Source organism: Peromyscus maniculatus, chromosome 21 (genome assembly GCF_049852395.1).
Source record: "Peromyscus maniculatus bairdii isolate BWxNUB_F1_BW_parent chromosome 21, HU_Pman_BW_mat_3.1, whole genome shotgun sequence".
In the NCBI taxonomy this organism is placed as follows: Eukaryota; Metazoa; Chordata; class Mammalia; order Rodentia; family Cricetidae; genus Peromyscus; species Peromyscus maniculatus.
In genome coordinates this window covers 70226203-70246749 of record NC_134872.1, presented here as the reverse complement: position 1 = coordinate 70246749, position 20547 = coordinate 70226203, and the positions used below count along the sequence as shown (strand labels likewise).

General features: G+C 42.9%; 1 protein-coding gene across 3 annotated transcripts in view; it reads left to right on the top strand.

The window, feature by feature from the left end:
- The window catches only part of Bend6 (BEN domain containing 6), a 69879-nt gene that overhangs the window by 46903 nt on the left and 2429 nt on the right, over nt 1-20547 (top strand). For 2 of the 3 annotated variants that reach the window (XM_076558457.1, XM_042265584.2), the window contains exons 4-6: nt 9171-9391; nt 10682-10874; nt 11917-12036. In XM_076558457.1, the coding sequence (XP_076414572.1) occupies nt 9171-9391; nt 10682-10874; nt 11917-12036 (534 nt within the window). The remainder of the gene's footprint in view (nt 1-9170; nt 9392-10681; nt 10875-11916; nt 12037-20547) is intronic. The other variant, XM_042265586.2, reaches the window with a different exon arrangement.

Below are 20547 nucleotides of genomic sequence, written 5' to 3'. Positions count from 1 at the left end.
GATCAAAGGACACCACCTGAAAACAAATATGTTTATATACTTGAGCTACAGATGTAGCTCAGTGATCGAGTGCTTAGCCTGCACAAAGTCCCAGGACCAATCCCTTATACTGTAAATGAAAATGAATACCTATTTTCCCGTAGTAAATTGTACTATCGATATAAATATTGATTAGCAGTTATGAATATTAATGATTTTAAGTTTAATAACATTTACATTTAAATTGAGCCATATTTTTAAACATTTCATGAGATTACAAACCACTCAAATCCCCATATAATGAATTAAAATAGTTGCCCAAAGCATTGTGAAATTTCAGAACAAGCATGTCCGAGGCTAAGGACAGGAATCAAAATGGCCTTAGATGACTCACCAGCAATACTGGAATTTCCCCAGGGGCCAAGCAATATCTTCAATAATCTAAGGGAAATGACTTCATTCTCTATCATGTGAAACTGTGAACCCAGTACAAGGGTAATAGAGCAATATTACATAAAATCTCCAAAATACACCCTGAGGACCTTCTACCTTGAGAGCCAAAAGTAGAATGTGCTTCCCGCAAATGAGAGAGTCATCCCAGAAAAGGGAAAAACTATGGTCCCCAGACAACTGTGATCCATTGTAAGCGTGGTATTTGTTAAACCAGCCATCCTGTTAGAATATGCAGGGATGGCGGAGGAGAGTGCAGTTTTGTTTGTGTGTATGAACTCTGGGTGTTTCCATGGTGGGGGCGGGATTTAAAGGAGGCTACATTACATTATTACACAGATGAAATTCTCTGAATCTGAACAAAATAGTTACATTTGTCAGTTACAACTATGTAAAGTTGTGAAGACTAATCCATAATTAACAAGTAAATGGGTTGGTGTGAGAGCCTCCATGAGTAACAGGAGTAGGGGGGGAGGGGGCGGAATGCTGGATGTTAAGCCTTATCTGATTGAAAGAGTAATAAATCCTTGCCAGTGAGAAAGCTCATCGGGCAAAGGCCCTGCCGTCTGTCAGCTTGACAATTCTGAGTTTGATCCTTGTAGCCCACACGGTAGAAGAGAAGCAATTCCCACAAGTTTTCCTCTGACCTCCACACGTGTGTATACACACACACACACACACACACACACACACACACACACTGAGAGGAAGACATTAAATATATAAAATAAGAATAAATTCCTCTTAGGAAATAGACATCCAATATTTAGAACTACCATTTTTTTAATTATTTTCTTATATGCCAAAAATTTAGTATGTCCTTAGAGAGAAAAAGAAAAAACTAACTCCTATCGATTACAAGTAGCTCTAATTATCGACTATTACCCTGGCATAAGTGTGTGGGATGTAAATGAAAACATATAACTGAGAAATATACAAACTTATATAAACTGAGGGGCGTGTCACAGTCAAAGACAGGAAGAGAGATTCCAATTCATCCTGAAGAAGCTAGTAGCTTGATTCCTCAGTCAAAATGCCAATGATCATTTTGTTGTTTTTTTGTTTGTTTGTTTTTGAGCCTCCTGAATTCTGAAATTGCAGGCATGCACTACCACATCTGGCTCATTTGGTGTTGGGGGTCCAGCCCAGGGCTTCATGCATCCTAGGCAAACACTATGCCAACTGAGTGAGAGCCCGATGTTATGTTTGCTTTTACTAACTGGCCAAACTATTCTTAAATCAATCTGAGGGAATAACAGCTTGCGCAAGGCTACACAGGGTAGATGGATGACAGGACAGGTTACCACACAGTTAGAGGTGAGGGACAGTCAAGAGCTAGCCATTCAGTGGGCAGAATGCACATCCCCATAGAGCCTAATCTAGAAGGATCGGGACACAGAGCTTAGGAGGATGCGTTTGAGGGAGGGCTAATTCCATGTTGGTAACCCTGGCTCCATGTCAGGCTCACAGCCTGTGACCCCAGCTCCAAGGAATCTGACACTCTCCTTTATTAAGTAACCTCTCTGATTGCAGTTGTACACATTTAAAATCTTAGGACCTGAGGAGGCTAAAGAGGATTGTGAGTTTGAGGCAGTCCTGTGCAGTACACTGTGTTCAGGGCCAGCCTGGGCTACCTAGCAAGATTCTGTCTAAAAATAACTAACAAAAAAAAAAGTTGCATATGTTTCCTAATATTATTCATGTGTGGGCCTGGAAGCAAGAGCCCAATGGCAGATGTTCCTAACACCCAGATATGGTCCAGAGATATTAGCTGCCACTAAAAGACCCAGAGTTTCTCATGGAAAAGGTCAGCTCTTGGTATTGTAAACACACCATGAGACTTTCTGGGAGAAGACATGCTTGAATGTCAGAGCGGGAAGCAAGAAAGTTCAGCAGAGACAGGACAAAGGTCGCAGCTGGAGGAGCTTCCTACAGACCAAATATGGAACAGTTGGAGTGTCGCAGAAGCGTGGTAACCATAACAGTCAGAAACATACCCTTGAGGCGTACGTGCAGAAGTTCACATTCGCATTCAGAACAGAATAATACAGTGGTCACCTGGGAAAAGGTATTGCTCTGAAAGCCAACAACATGTGTCCAAAGATGCATCCCTCCCACTACTGTGGCCAAAATGAACCTCTGAGAACCAAAGAGTGAATGAGAAGAATTGGTAGAAGAACCCGAGCTAGTAGGTGGGTAAGACACGCATCCTGGCTCAGCAGTCCCCTAAAACACAATGAATCTGAGCAGTGATCGTCAGGTGAAAACCCACCCACCTGGTAGAAACCAACTGTGCCTGAGCAAGCCTTCAGATCTACATCAAACAGAAGGACAAGGAAATGTGTTAAAGATCCTAATGGGTGCAGCCAGCAAGATCCAGACTGAGAGAAAACTTGGATGACAACTAACTCAGTCTCTCCAGCTTATAACCTGCAGGACAAAACCAGAACACGGGGAGGAAACCAGTTCAAGAGGAAGAAGAAGCAGTTTTATCACATGATCCTTACTGATCCTTACTCAGATCAACTGGAGACATAGACACAAGACAACCAGAGAAATTTGAACACTGGCTAGTTTTCAAATATATTATTTAAGAATTTACTTAATTCTTTGGGGCTGTGGCAGTAGTAGTGTGAGTTGATAGTTCAATACAAAAATACGTAGATGTGTAAAGTGTTTGCCACCTGAATATGAGGGCCAGAGTGTTGATTCCCAGCACTCACAAATGACAGAAGCGTGTGGCACCGGAATGGCAGCCCGGGGGAGCAAGCTGGCTAGCTAAACTGATTGGGTCTGCAATCTCTGGGTTCAAGTGAAAGACCCTCTGTTGACATGTAAGTCAAGTGCAACTGGGAGACCAGATGTAAATCGCTGACCCTCATGTGAACATGCACACACACATGATCCTACACATGTGAGAAAAATGCACAGACTTTTATGCATACATAAAGGTTGGGAATATATAGCCTGGGGAAAAAGTTTATTTGTAAAAAAAAATTAAATTTCACAAAGTGTGATTTACCATTTAATTGATCTTAAAGATGATGATTTTTTAAAAGCAAAGCATACAAAAGTGAACATTTTACCAAGAAAATACTAATACTTAAAAATAAAACTGTGTGTGTGTATGTTTTCATCATATTTATTTAATTACAGCACAAGGGGCCAAGCCCAGAGCTTTTCATGTAAGGTAAGTATTGCCTCACTGAGCACTAGCTAACCCCAAATCTGTTTATTTAGAAATGGGTCTTCTGTGTGGTCAGGCCAGGCTCAACTCTGTCCTCAAAACTAGGCACACCCTGCACCCTGCTTTGTGTGTGTGTGTGTGTGTGTGTGTGTGTGTTTAAGGCATGAAGACAGTAGGAGATAAACCCAGAGGACAGTGTTTGCACGTGTGCTTAGCTCCTTTTGTCTCTGTGACGGAATACCTGAGAGCAAATGTCGGATTGGTTGGTGGTTTCAGAGGTCTCCAGTCACAGTCATCTGGATCTGTTGTTTCTGGGTCACAATGAGTAGAACACCATGACAGAGGGCGTGGAAGAACCAAGTTGCTTGTCTTACAGTGACAAAGAAGTACAAAGAGGGGACCAAAACAAGACACAGTCCCCAAGAACATGCCCACAGTGACCTCCTTCATCTAGGCCCCATCTCTAAACATTTCTGCTACCTCTTAATAATGCCGTACACTTAGGAACCCTGGGATGGAGGGATGACTCAGCAGGTGAAATCTCTTACTGTTTGCTCTTGCAGAAGAGCAGTTTAGTTCACAGCACCCATATCAGTCCCTCACTGTCACCTGAACTCTGGCTCCGGGGGACTCAGCTCCCTTTTCTGGCTCCCTTATGCACCCTCAAACACGTGTCGACAGAGACTCACATAGACACACACCTATACATGAATACAAATATTTTAGTAAATCTTTAAAAAAAAAAAAAACTTAGGACTCCACCTGTAGATTAATACATTGACAAGATTAGAACTTTCATAATCCAGTCTCCTCTCAATGATTGGCCCCACCATCCGGGGACCAAAACTTCAAGGTGTGCAAAACAGAGCCTTGAATTAAAGCAAATAAAAATGTTAAAATGCTTAATAATTTAAAGGAGTTAGTAATCATAGCTAACACAGTATGCACTAGAGCAGTGGTCCTCAACCTTCCTAATGCTTCGACCCTTTAATACAGTTCCTCATGGTGTGGTGACCCCAACCATAAAATTATTTTCATTGCTACTTCATAACTATAATTTTCCTACTGTTATGAATCGTAATGCAAACATCTGCATTTTCTGATGATCTTAGGTGATCTCTGTGAAAGGTTCGTTCAACCCCAAAGGCGTTGTGGCCCACAGTTTGAGAACTACTACACTCGGCATTCTTTTTTTTTTTTTTGGTTTTTCGAGACAGGGTTTCTCTGTGTAGCTTTGCGCCTTTCCTGGAACTCACTTGGTAGCCCAGGCTGGCCTTGAACTCACAGAGATCCGCCTGGCTCTGCCTCCCGAGTGCTGGGATTAAAGGCATGCGCCACCACCGCCAGGCTACACTCGGCATTCTTATAAGTATTCTCTAGAAGCCCTGTCAGTTCTTAACAAATGAAAGAAAAGGAGAAAAGTTGAGCAGGCTATTTGCTTACCTGTAAATCCAACACTTGAAAGATTGAGACAAGAAAAACAGGAGTTCAAGTCCAGCCTCAGCTACATAGTAAGCATGAGGCCGGTCAGGGCTACATGAGACCCTATATCATAACAAAGTAAAGTAACAACAAAAAACGTCAGCATCCCAGGATCTGATGTGGGGGTCCTCCTTCCCTCTCAGCCTGTTGGCCACCAGGTCGACAGGGTAAGAGGCAGTAGCAGTGACTGAAAACTTTGTAGTGTGGCCTGTGAGCACCAACGGAGACAGCTCTCTGGGAGACAGGCCCCACTTTATTCCAGAGTATAAGGAATATACAGGATTGGGGAGCCTGGAGACAAACCCTAATTTGCATTAAGTGGCACACTCCTATCACAAGTCTTTGTATGTGGCAGTGAGGTCCTATCCAAATGGCTAGAGCACTTGCCTAATTACTATGTGGGTCATCAGGGGAAGAGTATTTGCAGGTAACTGTGACAAGGGTCACCCTTGAGATAAGTCAGGCATCCTGGGCCTGGAGACATCCTCCAGATAAGGCTGGGTAGAGAGCAGGAAGCTTTGCTGGGGAAGGAAGGTGTTTCCATACTTGCGAGCTTAGAGACAGCTTCCAGGCTACGGTAGACTGCGACCTCTACCAGCCAGCAATGTCTTCCAACAGTCTGACACATATTTGTGAAAGAAATTCAAATAATCAAAAATCAAATGCACATATGTTTAACCTTATAACAGTTATAGTTGAAAGTGTGCTGAAACTGTGACATTCAAGGAAAGGGGCTTCTGTGAATGACACATGTGTAAATTAGAAAAATCTTCCCGCAGAGTAGTTTAGCAATGTGATCTGAGTCTTGGAAACATCTGTACCTGACGACCTCTGTTAGGTTCTTGGGACTCTTCAGCATCGCCATAATTAGAGACACAGATGAAATGTATGTTCTGGCTTTGTCAGGGTCTTCTCATAAAGAAAAGCAGGAAGCAAGTTTATTCAAAAAGAAAAAAAAAGAAGAAACATTATAACATCTTAAAATGTGAGGAAACCATCACAATTATGCCTTCTAATGGCAAATAATTTATCAGTAGGTGAGCTGATTATTCCTCACGGAGTATAAGCTGCAGAGTAGTGGAATACTAGTTAGCAAGAAAAAGTAATCAATTATTTATACACACGATGTGATGAATTTTAGAGTATTATGCAGAGCAAAGGCAGAAAAGATTAAAATGCAAAATGAAGGAGGGTCTATTTTTGAAGCTACGTCTGTTGAGTTCTAGAATAAACGAGGCTTATCTATGTCTAAAGAAGTAGGTACCTCTGAAGCAAGGGGTTTTCTTACAAGCTCATGAAGAACTCTGTCTGGCTCAAACTCATCCCCTTCGCTTACTTCATTTCTTCTTGTGACTTCGTAAATTAGACTTCAAAACCACTGTGTTCCAAGAAGAGTTAATGAAACAGCAAAACATTCACCGACAGCCTTAATTGGAAAGAGAGCTGGGCCACAGTGCTGTGTGTCAGCACGACTCTAACTATGTGAACACCAACAGAGATAAGAAAGGAGAAAGGTGTACGCTGAGAAACATGGACAGCCTTTGTGTTAGAGAAACCCGTAAAGATCCCTGGAGCCTCACTTCGGGTTTGGATTCCCTATTCTCTGCCTCCCAGCTTTGGTCCTTTGGGTCTTCAGGTGTGGAGCGCGTGGGCCTCTGTCTCTGATGACCTCTCTCCTGCTCCGTGGCTGTTAAATTCCTGCTTCACCCGCAGCTCTCAGCTCAGCCTTGAGCTGTGTCCTCCCTGGTCTGGATTAGGTCAGATCCCTGTACTATCTGCTTTTTCTGTCGCTCTGACGGACCTGGTGGAAGCAGCTTACAGGAGGAGAGGTTTCCTTTGACGCATAGTTTGAGAGGGTTAAGTCTGTGGGCAGCTGGTTCTGTTTCTGGGCCTCGAGTGAGTGTATCGTGTGGAGACCCTGCTGCTGTCAGAATAGACAGGAAGCAGAGAGAGCCACGCAGGAATCGGGGACCAAGTGGACTGTTCAAAGGCATGTGCTCTGGGGCCTCTTCTTCCAGCGAGACCCACCTTCTAAAGTTTCCACAACCAGCTGGGGTCCAGCCGTTCAACAAAGGAACCTTCAGTGATGTTTCATAGAAAAGTCACAACATACGTTATCCCTCTTCCTGGCGCTTACACATTTTCATTTCTCTTCGGGGTCTACAGGTTAGCCTCCAGAATGGCAAATTTCCCCAAGACTTCTGACGCCAACTGTAAAGTTGATAATTTTCCCCAAGTCACCCCCACCTTTGAGAATTTGATAGAGAAAACTCACAAAACTCATTCAAACCCATTATAGTCAACAGCTGTGTTTATTTTGAGGTGGGGGGTGAGGATACAAAACAGACCACAAAGAGAAAGAGGGCACGGGCTGGGCTACAAAGGTTTTGTGATGGACACTTTGCTCCACTGTGTGGCTGCGGGTAGGATATTGACCCTTAGGAAGCTCCCCAGAGCTCTGGTGCCCAAAGACTTCTTGAAGGTTGGTCTTGTGAGTTTGATGGGTTGATTGGTTGCCCATGTATTTGAACACCCACCATCTCTGTCATTCTGTCTGTGTCCAGCCTCTACTTCAGACTGCTGGGTATGGAAGGCTCCACTCCCAGTGACCTCATATAAGGATGACTTAACACCATCAGTCATTGTAAAGACTATAGTTCAGCAATATGCGTAATAAACTCTTAGGTGTGGTCTCAAGGGTTCACCACCATTAGCAGACACTCCTGCCACTTTAGGAAAATCCAAGGGTTTACCTTGTACAATATGTAATTGCTCATTAAGTGGCAGCACACAGGTAGTGCGTAATGTGCTTACAGAAGGAACAAGCAAGGAGATTCTCTTTATTAAATTTTCCTGTTGCCTTTGGGACCCTACTCCTCATACTGGGTCGCCTTGCCCAGCCTTAATACAAGGGAGGCGCCTAGTCTTGCTGTAACTTGACATGCCCTGTTTTGTTGATATCCATGGGAGTCCTGCCCTTTCCTGTACAGAAATGGAGGAGGAGTGGATTGTGGGGTAGGAACAGACGGGAGATGTGGGGTAGAACTGGGAGAGACAAGGGAGGGGAAATTGCAGCTGGGATGTAAAAATAATATAAATTTATTTTAAAATTTTTCCAGTTAACACAGCACGTATGTACTGATTTGGATACACCATCCGTTAGTTGTTTAAAGATTAGAGTTCAACAATATGCATAATAAAAATGTTCCCCCAAAAGAGTTCAGGGTCTTCCCCTCTATAACAAGCAGCACCCTCAACCATTGAATGAGGGATTAAATTGGGCAGAGTTCAAAGTCTCTTCCAGCTCCAATGACAAGCTATTTGTCCTTCGGGGGAAAAAAATAAACTATAGCATGAAACTTGGAATATGTAAGTTTTCAAGGAAAATAAAAAAAAAAAGAGTAGTTCAGTTGGTCTCCAAAACTCATCTTTAATGTATGACAACATAGATTTGAGTCACAACACTGCAAATGTATTAGTTTGTTGGAATTTGGCTCCTTGCCTAAAAAATCACATTTAAAAAAAAAAAATCCATGGTTAATTGTATCTTGACACTTACATCGCCTAATGTGGGTCTGTAGGATGTGACTGATAACAGTATCAGTTATGTCTCTACACAAGGGCTTCAGTGCCCTCAAATCACAGTCCTAGCAGAGAAGAATCAACTTTCAAAACATTGGTTTTGGCTTGTTTTGTTTTGTTTGAGACAGAGTCTCTCTGTGTATCCCTGGCTGTCCTATGTAGTCCTATGTATGTCTCTGTGTAGACCAGGCTGGCCTTGAACTCAGAGATCCACCTGCCTCTGCCTCCAGAATGCTGGGATTAATTAAAAGCATGCGCCACCACTGCCTGGCTGGAACACTGTTTTTAATTCAAAGTGATACATAGACACTGGAATATAGGCAACGTTTCAAAGCTCATTATCTAGCAGATTATTACAAGAAGTAAAATGTTCTAAAGACCTTTGCAACACACACACACACACACACACACACACTAAAAAAAAAAAAAACGTGCAAATGCCACTGCTCCTAACGTGTTTGTGAAATGCTGCTTTCTCTGGCCATTTCAGTATTACCACAGGCCGTCACCCAGTTTGAAGAACTGGTGGGGATGGCAGAGACCCTGCTTAAGGGCGGAGGAGTGGCGTCCACACCAGCATCTACCCTCTGGAGAGCGACCAACAACTCCTCCCCAGACTCCTTCGCCGCTCTGTGCAGTAATTCCAACTCCAGTTCCAGCTCCCCAAGTTCCCTGAAGGCTGAGGAAGAGCAGCATCCTGGTGAGAAGCAGGTTGGTTGGAATACTGCCCCCTCTGGTTCTCTGAAAACATCTGGACGGGCGTGCGCGCACGCACGCACGCACACACACACACACACACACACACACAGGAAGGGTGAAGCCGTGGGGTCTCACCGCAGTAAGTGTAGGCGGATTTGGCATCTAAAGGTCCCGACCATTGGTTCCCTATTGCCAAGAGTCCTTTTATTTTAACAGTGGGAGTTAATGTTTGTGAAATGGACACCAAATTTAGAAAATTAAAAGCAAATACTGGCAATAAACGCAGCTTTTGAACTATTAAAATCCTTGCACCTGTTATAGAAGCAGACTTGTGAATCTTTGTGTCACTGAGAGAAGTGCGCGCCTCTGCATGCCTCATGTGCACAGCCGTTCGTGTGTTCCCCGATCCTCTTGATCAAGAAGCAGAAACTAAAAATGTAAAACTTTTGTTAAAGTCAGATGTCACATACATGAATTTGTTTTTTCTCGGAGTTCTGAAGTTCGGAATCCAATACAGGGCTCACTGGTATGAGGTCAGTGTGCAAGCAGGAGCATTCTTTATGGGAGACTCTAAAAAGGAGTCTGTCTCCTGCCCCTTTGAGTCACTGTTGTAGAATTTGGTTTCTAGTGGTTGTGGAAATGAATTTCCCGTTTCTTTCCTGGCTGCAGATGGGTCATCCCCGTTTCTAAAACCCCTAATGCTTGGCTTAGGGCTCCACAACTGTCTCACTTCGTGCGGGTTTAGGGCTCCGTCCACCATCTCACTTCACGTAGGCTTAGGGCTCTGTCCACCATCATCTCACAGTCAAGCCCCTCACATCTTTCCTCCTGTCCTTTTATGTGGGGGCGGGGGGGGGCTCTTCTAACCACCTCATCGACTCTTAGGGACTCATTGAGCCAACCTAACTGATCCAGAATAATCTCCCATCTCAAAATGCTCAGCTTTCACCGCATTTGTAAGTCTCCAGTGAGATGACGTATCCTCAGGAACCAGAGGTTAGGAGGGGGCCTCTTCTGAGAGCCAGGACTCTCCCAAACCTAAGTAGGATAGGTTGATCTTAAGGCATCACGTTTCGAATACCTGAGAAAAATTTACATATATTCCAAGCAAATACCTCATAAAGGCTGACAGATGTGTCAAATACTACTGTTTCCTCTAACTGAATGTAAAATATACACTAAAAGTACAAAATACCACCTTAAAAGTGCTGATTTTTGTGGTTTGTCTTAATTAGCATTTCTATTTCTCCAGGTATTGTCTCCTTTTCTAATCTCAATTATCATTTTTTATTTTTTTTTTAGTTCAAGATTGAAAAATGGCAGATTGCCCGTTGTAATAAGAGCAAGCCTCAGAAATTTATTAATGACTTAATGCAAGTACTTTACACAAACGAATACATGGCCACACACAGTCTGACTGGAGCAAAATCCTCCACTTCAAGAGACAAAGTTGTAAAACCGGCTATGAATCAGAATGAAGTTCAAGAAATCATAGGTGATCACTTGATTGAACTGTGTTTTCACACGACTGCTTTTTTCATTAAGACGGTTATTAAATCTGGGCATGGTGGTACATCCTTGTCATCTCAGGAAATAGAGGTGGGAGGCCCAGGAGCTGGGTGTCATTCTGGCTGCATAGCAATCAGCCTAGGCTGCATGAGACCTTATCTCAAAAAGAAAAAAACAAAAAACAAAAAAAAAACAAAAAAAGGATGTCCAACCAAAAGTAAAGTGTCTATAACTGAGAAGTTTGAATTAATAAAATTCAAAGCTTCAGGAAATAGCAACGTCACCGTTTTCAAATTTCAGTAACAATTTGTATTGTCTTCTCTTTCTTAGTTATATCCCTCGGGTATTGTTTGTTTCTAGAAAGAGATCATTTTAACCACATAGTTTTTTTTTTTGTTTTTTGTTTTTCGAGACAGGGTTTCTCTGTGTAGCTTTGCGCCTCTCCTGGAACTCACTTGGTAGCCCAGGCTGGCCTTGAACTCACAGAGATCCACCTGGCTCTGCCTCCCAAGTGCTGGGATTAAAGGCGTGCGCCACCACCGCCCGGCCTTAACCACATAGTTTTAAAATTAGTGAAGTGCCTTAAAAACAATGATCTACCTTTCCCAGTTTTTGGTTTGGTTTGGTTTTGCAAACATCAAAAAAAAAAAAAATGTAGAGCACCTCTGAGCAAGCTCTTTATATAACTAAGATCACTCTTAGTTAACAAGTGATTATTTGACTAATGTTAGAAATGAATAAGAATCAATCCATGGCAGCTTGGAGCAAAAAGCATGGAGTTGATAGCAAGTAGAAGAGTTAAAGCTGAATGATGTCACAGGAAGACAAACACACATGATGTGTTTATAATATCTCCTTTCTGTTAGCTTTTGCTATGCTTTGAAAACCCGAGTATATCCATCTGCTTAAATATGTCATGACAATTTGGGCTGCTTTTGTAAATCTGAGCCAAAGCTGTGTTTTGCCTCCGTTCATAGTATGTGAACTCCTCACAGAGTGGTCTTGTGTGTGGCTGTGATCTTTTGCAGGAATAACAAAGCAGGTATTTCCCAACGCAGATGATGTTTCAATTAGAAGGATGATAGGACAGAAATTGAATAACTGCACCAAGAAGCCGAATGTGAGCAAAACTCTTAACTCTCAGGATAGTAAGTAGATCCGAATGGTATGTCTTTCAAGTGTGCACGCTCTTCAATGGAACAGACTCTCTTCTGCGGCTGTCTGTGGACTGGCATTTTCCAGATGCTTAGCTGGGGTACACTAGTGGCCTGTGAGATGTTACTAGTGCCCCTGTGGGTATGAGAAGGACCGGCGAAGGATCTAAATTTGGGAAGCGCTGAGTTCTGTCAGAAGTGTGTCTCTTTCCCTGGCTGAACCTCTAAGATATTGGGATGGGTATTGGTAGGTATTAAAATCAGTAGTTACAGTTTAATGGTATTGGGTTTTGTTTTTTTCTTTGTTTGTTTTGTTTTTTAAGTAAGGCATTGTCTCATGCAAATAGGTGAAGTGTGATTTTTGGCCACTCCAGCTTTGCAGTAAATCTTTCTGCTGTAATTTGTATTTGATGTACCCGCAAAGAAAGGCCCATGAGGTAAAGGCTTTGTCTCCTGGTTAGTGCTTTGGGGAGCTGTTAGGAACTCTGGGAGTTTTGGCCGTATGGTTATTAAGGTGTGCCTTTGAAGGAGACTGAGAGATCCTCATCTCTTTCTCTTCCTTTTTTGCCCCTTCCATCCATGAGGTGATTCACCACACACTCTCCTGGTGCTGTGCCTCACCACAGGCCCAGGAGCCATGGGGCCAATCCATCATGGACTGAAATGTCCACCACTAAGAGACAAGATGGACCTTTTCTCCCCATGAATTGGTTGCCCCAATACCTGTCATAATAACTGATAACACTCTCCACTACTTTCATGGAAAAAGTGTGAAGATAAAATACACATGCTGTACTCTTCATGTTTTCGTTGACTCATGGAAGTGTGTAGAACCAACATTATAGTAAGGTTCATTTGACATAGAAAAGTTTCCCCCTTTTTTTATTTACATCTATTTGGTGTGCATGCATACACATGTACATGATCCCATGTGCCCACACTGTGAGGCAGCTGTAAAGGTCAGGGAACAACTTTTGGGAGTTCTCTCCTGTCACTATCTGGGTTCTGGGAATTGAACCTGGACCATTTGATTTGGCAGCAAGCTCCTTTACCTCCTCACTCACCTCTCCATTCCACCCCCATTTTTCTAAACGTCTGTTTTCATTTCGGGCAGTTCTGAGGATCGAATCCCGGCCTTGCGTGTGCTAGGCAAGTGCCGCACCACTGATGTAATCCACCACTTTTCTTCTGTCTTTGACTGGTTTTGCCTGTTCTTTGCCCAAATGCCACCTTTTATATGACTCTACCTGTCTTCATTCCTTGTGACTGTATTTCACAGGAGATACGGAACTCTATATACTGTGGTAACTCCATCTCCTGCCCATGGCTGCCCCCCCCCATCATCCTTGAGGGTCTTGTTTCTACTCTGTTACACAATAAGGCCAGCTCTGATAACAGCAAGCTTTTTTTCCTAAAAACAGACCAAAAAAAACCCACCTACATATAATAGCAGCAGTGGGGTTGTGTCTTTTAGCTCGTGCACACTGGTAGATTATCTTGAAGAGTTATAGCAAGCCGGGCGGTGGTGGCGCACGCCTTTAATCCCAGCACTCGGGAGGCAGAGCCAGGCGGATCTCTGCGAGTTCGAGGCCAGCCTGGGCTACCAAGTGAGCTCCAGGAAAGGCGCAAAGCTACGCAGAGAAACCCTGTCTCGAAAAACCAAAAAAAAAAAAAAAAAAAAAAACTAGTGAAGAGTTATAGCAAGTAAAGATATCTGTCTCCTTTTTATTCCTTGAGTGTTTATAACTTTCACCATGTTGTGAATTTTATCTTTTCTAACTGTGCAATTATTGCTTATATGTGCCCCAGAACTTCTCATTTTGACCTCAGGTGACTTAGTGTCTTAGAGTTTTATTGCTATGAAGAGACACCATGACCATGAGTGAGTTGGCTTACAGTTCAGAGGTTTAGTCCATTATCATCATGGGGTGGAGCATGGAGGGGGGTATGCAGGCAGACATGGTGCTGGAGAAGGAGCTGAGAGTTGTACATCTTGATCTGCAGGCAGCAAAAGGGGATGGGCATAGCTTGAGCATATAAGACCTCAAAGCCCGCCTCCACAGTGACACACTTCCTCCAACAAGGCCACACCTCCTAATAGTGCCACTCCCTATGAGCCAAGCATTCAAACACATGAGTCAATGGGGGCCATGTCTATTCAGACCATGACACCTGGTTTCCCTGGTGTACAACAACCAAGTTTCTTCTAAAATGCTACATACCCAGCTTTTGAGGTTCATATAGTTCTCTTTTGGAGCACATTATTATATTTCAGAACTCCATAAAATACTTTAATGCCCCATTCTATGCCATTTTAATAACAGAAACTGCCAAGCAGAGACACAACAGATGTCCCTGACTGTAGCAGCCACCAAAGAGAATGAACATTAGACGATTTTTAGATCAGTTTTGCTTGTGCTTGCCAGTAATAGTGTGTAGCTAGAGTTTTCCTGCCTTGCCCACAGTCAGGACAAATCTTTGTCACCCGCCAGTCCCACAGCCGCTCAGATCCAACCAAGTAAACACAGAGACTTATATTGCTTACAAACTGTATGGCCGTGGCAGGCTTCTTGCTAACTGTTCTTATATCTTAAATTAATCCATTTCCATAAATCTATACCTTGCCACGTGGCTCATGGCTTACCGGCATCTTCACATGCGGCTTGTCATGGTAGTGGCTAGCAGTGTCTCTGACTCAGCCTTCCACTTCCCAGAATTCTTCTCCTCCTTGTCCGGCCTATAATTCCTCCTGCCTGACTACTGGCCAATCAGTGTTTTATTTACTAACCAATCAGAGCAACACATTTGCCATACAGAACACCCCACAGCAATAGTGTGATTAAGTCACCTTGGTCGGCATTAATGCCAATCAGACCAAAGGAGCAGGACATGGTGGTTTGTGCCTGTCGTCCAGCAAACAGGAGGCTCATTTAGTCTCACTGGGGCTCCATAGTGATAGACTATGCTGGGCTTTAAGGTAAGACCTTGCCTCATAACAGTTGAAATTCTTGATAATTTCATGTATACATATACGCATACATACATACATGCATACACGTGTGTGTCGTGTGTGTGTGTGTGTGTGTGTGTGTGTGTGTGTGTGTGTGTGTGTAATCCCAAGTTGCTTGGACTAATAAGGAATGTGTATTTGAGTCAGAATTGGAAATCAGCACTAGAATGGGAACTTTGTTTAAAGTAGGAGAGATCCTTTATTTGAAGTCATTCAGGTTACGTCCTGAAGACTTGGCAAAAGATGCTGCTGGGAAAGAGGATCACACCAGACGTTTTTTGGTATGCACTTGCTGAATTAGCCACAGCACCATCTACTGGAATGCCTCTGTAATTTTCTCTTCTAGGTCATGGTTTAACTCACAGGAGCCTAAATGTGATGGCATTTACTTAGGCAAACTGTAGCCCTGCCTCACACCTCAACATCCAAAGTATTCTTCAGGAAAATGGCTGTGATGGCCATTCTTGGTAGTAAACTTGACCACATATGGAATTAACTAACACCCAAGCAGCTGGATCCACCTTTGAGGGACATTTTTCTCAACTGAATCATTTGAGATGGGAAGACCCACCTTATATCTGGGCCACACCTTCCTGTGGCAGCCTATGTATATAAAGGACATGGAAGAAGGAAGCTCTTTGTCTGCTTGCCCTCAGTCTCAGTGGCATGTTCATCTTTTCACTGGCATTAGAGTCTACGTTTTTGGAATTCTAATGTAGGCTAAAGACCAGCTGAGCTATCCACCCTTGTAGATGGAACAACTATTGGATTCTTGGACTTTCAGTTGGTAGACAGCCATTGTTGGACTAGCTGGACCACAACCTGTAAGCCATTCTAATAAGTGTGTGTGTGTGTGTGTGTGTGTGTGTGTGTGTGTGTGTGTGTGTGTGTGTGTGTGTATTCATCCATTCATTCTATCAGTTCTGTTCCTCTGGGGAACCCTAACACAGTGGCTTTGCTAGCATTCTCTTCAACAGAGAAATTCGGATGTCTGTAATTCCTAGGCTATAACAGCCTGCCATTCTCTATGTGTGTCTGTGCTTGGCTCCCAGGACAGAGCTCAGGTTGTCGTTAGTTAATGTGATTTGAAAGGATAGCTACTTTCCAGCTAAGTTTCCTTTCTTTGAGAAGAAAAGCTAAATCCTGTCTTCCTTTTGAAAAATCCATTTGTTCTCATCCCATGAGTGCCCTCTAGCGGTGTACTTGAGCGTTGCTAAGAGCTCACAGATAACGACCTTATAAAGAAAGACCTTTTCCTAGTTCTCATTTGTTTCTTACGCGAGCTAGAGAAGGTTTGATTTATAAGAACTGAAGAATCTTAGGCCATCACTTCTGTACCATCTAAAGGCCTAAGAGCCTTCTCTTGAATTTCTCAAAGCTGTCTGTCTCTAACAGGATATTTCTTACGCTTATGTTATAGCAACGATGATTTCATACAGTGTTGTTTAAACAGAGGGTCGGAGGTTATTCTGTCTTCTTGCTCCCATCGGAAGATGTTTTGAAGTGTCTGGAGGTCTTTTGGCTTTCACATCTGGGTGGGACCGCTGGCATTTAGCAGCGAGCACACAGCCTGCAATTCATAGGAAAGCTTCTCAACCTCTGCTCTACCCAGCAAAGATCCTCCCAGTCAACACTGAAGCTAAGACCCTTATGCACACTATCATATCATCTGCAAATAGAGATGTTTTGATTTCTTCCCTACCTATGTGTGTCCCTTGGTCTCCTTCAGTTGTCTTATTGCTCTAGCTAAGGCTCCAAGTACTGTATTGAAGAGGTGTGGACAAAGTGGACAGCCTTGTCTTGTTCCTGATTTTAGTAGAATGGCTTTGAGTTTCTCTCCTTTTAAGTTGATGTTTGCTATGGCTTGCTATAAAAAATGCCTTATTATGTTTAGGTCTGTCTCTTGTAGCCCTAGTTTTTCCAGGACTTTTATCATGAAGGGGTGTTGGATTTTGTCAAAGGCCTTTTCTGCATCTAATGAGATGATCATATGGGTTTTTTTTTTCACTCTCTTTATATGGGGGATTATATTTATTGATTTTCATATGTTGAACCATCCCTGCATCTCTGCGATGAAGCCTACTTGATCTTGGTGAATGATCTTTTTGATGTGTTCCTGGATCCAGTTTGCAAGTATTTTGTTGAGAATCTGTGAGTCTGTGTTCATGAGGGAAACTGGTCTGTAATTCTTTCTTTGTTAGGTCTTTATTTAGTTTAAGTATTAGGGTATTTGTAACCTCATAAAAAGAATTGGGCAATATTCCTTCTGTTTCTCTATTGCAGACTAATTTGAGGAATACTGAGGTTAACTCTTCTTTGAAAGTCTGGTAGAATTCTGTGTAAAACCATCTGGCCCTAGACTTTTTTTGGTATGGAAACTTTTAATGACTGCTTCTGTGTTCACTAGGGGTCTACTTGAATTGCTTATCTGATCCTGATTTAACTTTGGTAAGGTGGTATATTGAGAAAATTATCCAATTCTTCTAGATTTTCCTATTTGGTGGAGTATGTGTTTTTTTTTTTATTTTTATTTATTTATTTATTTATTTATTATGCATACAGTGTTCTGCCTGCACCAGATCTCATTACAGATGGTTGTGAGCCACCATGTGGTTGCTGGGAATTGAACTCAGGGCCTCTGGAAGAGCAATCAGTGCTCTTAACCTCTGAGCCATCTCTCTAGCCCAGAGTATGTGTTTTTAAAGTATGTCCTTATGATTCTCTGGATTTCCTCAGTGTCGGTTACGTTCCCTTTTTTGTTTCTAATTTTGTTAACCTGGGTCTTTCTTCACCTTTTAGTTAATTTGGATAAGGTTTTTGTCAGTTTTATTGATTTTTTTCAAAGAACCAACTCTGTTTCATTGATTCTTTGTAATTTTTTCTATTATATTGATTTCATCACTGTTTGACTTCTCTTGCCATCTACTCCTTTTGGTGTGATTTCTTCTTCCTGTCCTAGAGTTTTCAAGTGTGCTGTTAAGTTACTAATATGGTATTTCTTCGACTTTTTGTTTGTTTGTTTGTTTGTTTGAGACAGAGTTTCTCTGTGTAGCTTTGGAGCCTGTCCTGGAACTCACTCTGTAGACCAGGCTGGCCTCGAACTCACAGAGATCCGCCTGCCTCTGCCTCCTGAGCTAGGATTAAAGGCGTGGCCACCACTGCCTGGCTCTCTCCAACTTTTTCATGTAAACACTTAATGCTTTGAATGTGCCCCTTACGACCACCTTCATTGTGTCCCATAAGTTTGGGTATGTTGTGTTTTCATTTTCATTCAATTCAGAAAGTTTTTTATTTTTTCCTAATTTCTGTCTTGAAATTTTTCATTCAGTAAAGAGTTGTTCAGATTCCATGAGTTTGGAAGATTTCTGTTTTTTTCAATTGTTGTTCAGCTTTAATCCATAGTGGTCAGCTAGGATGCAAGGCTTTTTTTTCAGTTTTCTTGTATCTGTTGAGGTTTGCTTTGTGTCCAAGTATGAGGCCAATTTTGGAAAAAAAAAAAATCTCATGAGCTGCTGAGAAGAGGGTATGTTGTTTTGTGTTTGTGGTGAAATATTCTGTAAATATCTGGTAGGCCCATTTGGTTTGTGTCTGCTCCATCATTTTTCTGTTCAGTTTTTGTCTGGATGACCTGTGTATTGGCAAGAGAGAGAGATCAATGTCCTTATCACTGTGTGAGGGTCAGTACGTGATTTAAGCTCTAGTGGTGTTTCTTTTACACCCAACAGTGCCCTTGTGTTCAGTACAGAGATGTTAAGAATTTCAATATCCTCTTGGTGGACTTTTGCTTCTCTGTCTCTTCTGATTAGTTTTATTTTGAAGTCTATTTTGTCAGATATTGAAATGACTATACTAGCCTGCTTCTTAGGTCCATTTGCTTGGAATACCTTTTTTCCAACCTTTACCATGAGATAATGTCTATCCATGATGTTGAGGTGTGTTTCTTGGATGCCACAGAAGGATGGATCCTGTTTTCACATCCACTCTGTTAGTCTGTGTCTTTTTATTGGGGAATTGAGACCATTGATATCGAGAGATATAAACAACCAATGATTGTTGATTTGCTGTTATTTACACAGGCTGTTTTAAGGTCTTTTTCTTGTGTTTCAGCTGTGTTGGGGTATTCAGGGCCTTCTGTGGTAGGATTGCTGGCCTGTAGTGGAGACATAATACCCTGGCTGTGATTGATTGGTTTTTGCACAGGAGTCTAGGCATCTGGGTTTGGAACGATTGTAATTCTAGGGACTGATATCTGGTCTTGTCTTTGCTGTGTGGCTGTTTTGTTCCTTGGTTTCTGTTGCCTCATCTGGTTCTTAGGAGAGTTTGGTGGCTGTAGGTTGCCTGGTAGGGAATGCTTCTGAGATCGTGCTAGGTGTGGCCTCTGGGGGACCTGATTAGAATGTGTTTCTTGCCTCTTCCTAATTCCCATGATGTCCTCATCTATCATGGTATCTTCCTCCCTGCCCTCCCACTCTGTCCCTGTTCCAGATTGACTCTCCCATTTCCCTATGTTCTCATCCCCCACACCTCGCCCTCTGCCACCCCCCACACCCAGTCTGCTCATGTAGATCTCATCCACTTCTCCTTCACAGGGTCATCCATGTGTCCCTCCTTGGGTCTTTCCCTGTTAGCTAGCCTCTCTGGAGATGTGGGTTGCAGTCTGGCCATCCCTTCACTCATATCTAGTATCCACTAATGAGTGAGTACATACTATGTATGTCCTTCTGAGTCTGGATTACCTCACTCAAGATGATATTTTCTAGTTCCATCTATTTGCCTGCAAATTTCATGATATGATTGTTTTTTACTGCTGAGGAGTACTCCATTGTATATATGTGCCACATGTTCTTTATCCATTCTTCAGTTGAAGGACATCTAGGTTGTTTCCATGTTCTGGCTATTACAAATAATGCTGATATGAACATAGTTGAGCATGTGTCCTTGTGGTAAGATTGAGCATTCCTTGAGTAATCCACAAGGATGATCCCACCTTGGTCTGCTGGCAGTGGTCCAGAGGGTGCCTAGACTGGTCTACTCTGGTAACCAGTCTAGCAAATAACCTAGCTGTCATCATAGAGCCTTTGTCCAGTGACTGATGGAGACAGATGCAGAGATCCATGGCCAGGCACCAGGCTGAGCTCCAGGAATCCAATTGATAAGCAAGAGGAGGGATTCTGGAGGCGAGGGACGATGAGATTATGATGGGAAGATGTGCAGAGATGACTGGCCACACTAGTGGAAGCCCATGAACTGTGGACTGGTGGCTGTGGAGCCCCCATGGGACTGGACTAGGCCCTCTGGATACGGAAGACAGTTGTTTGGCTTGAACTGTTTGGGGGGCATCCAGGCAGGGGGATTGGGATCTATCCCTGGTGCATGGGCAGGCTTCTAAGAATCCAGTGCCTGTGGTGTGATGCCTTGCACAGCCTCAGTACAGTGGGAAGGGGCTTGGACCTTTGGACCTGCCTAGGCTCAGTGTCCTGTGCTCTGCTGACTCC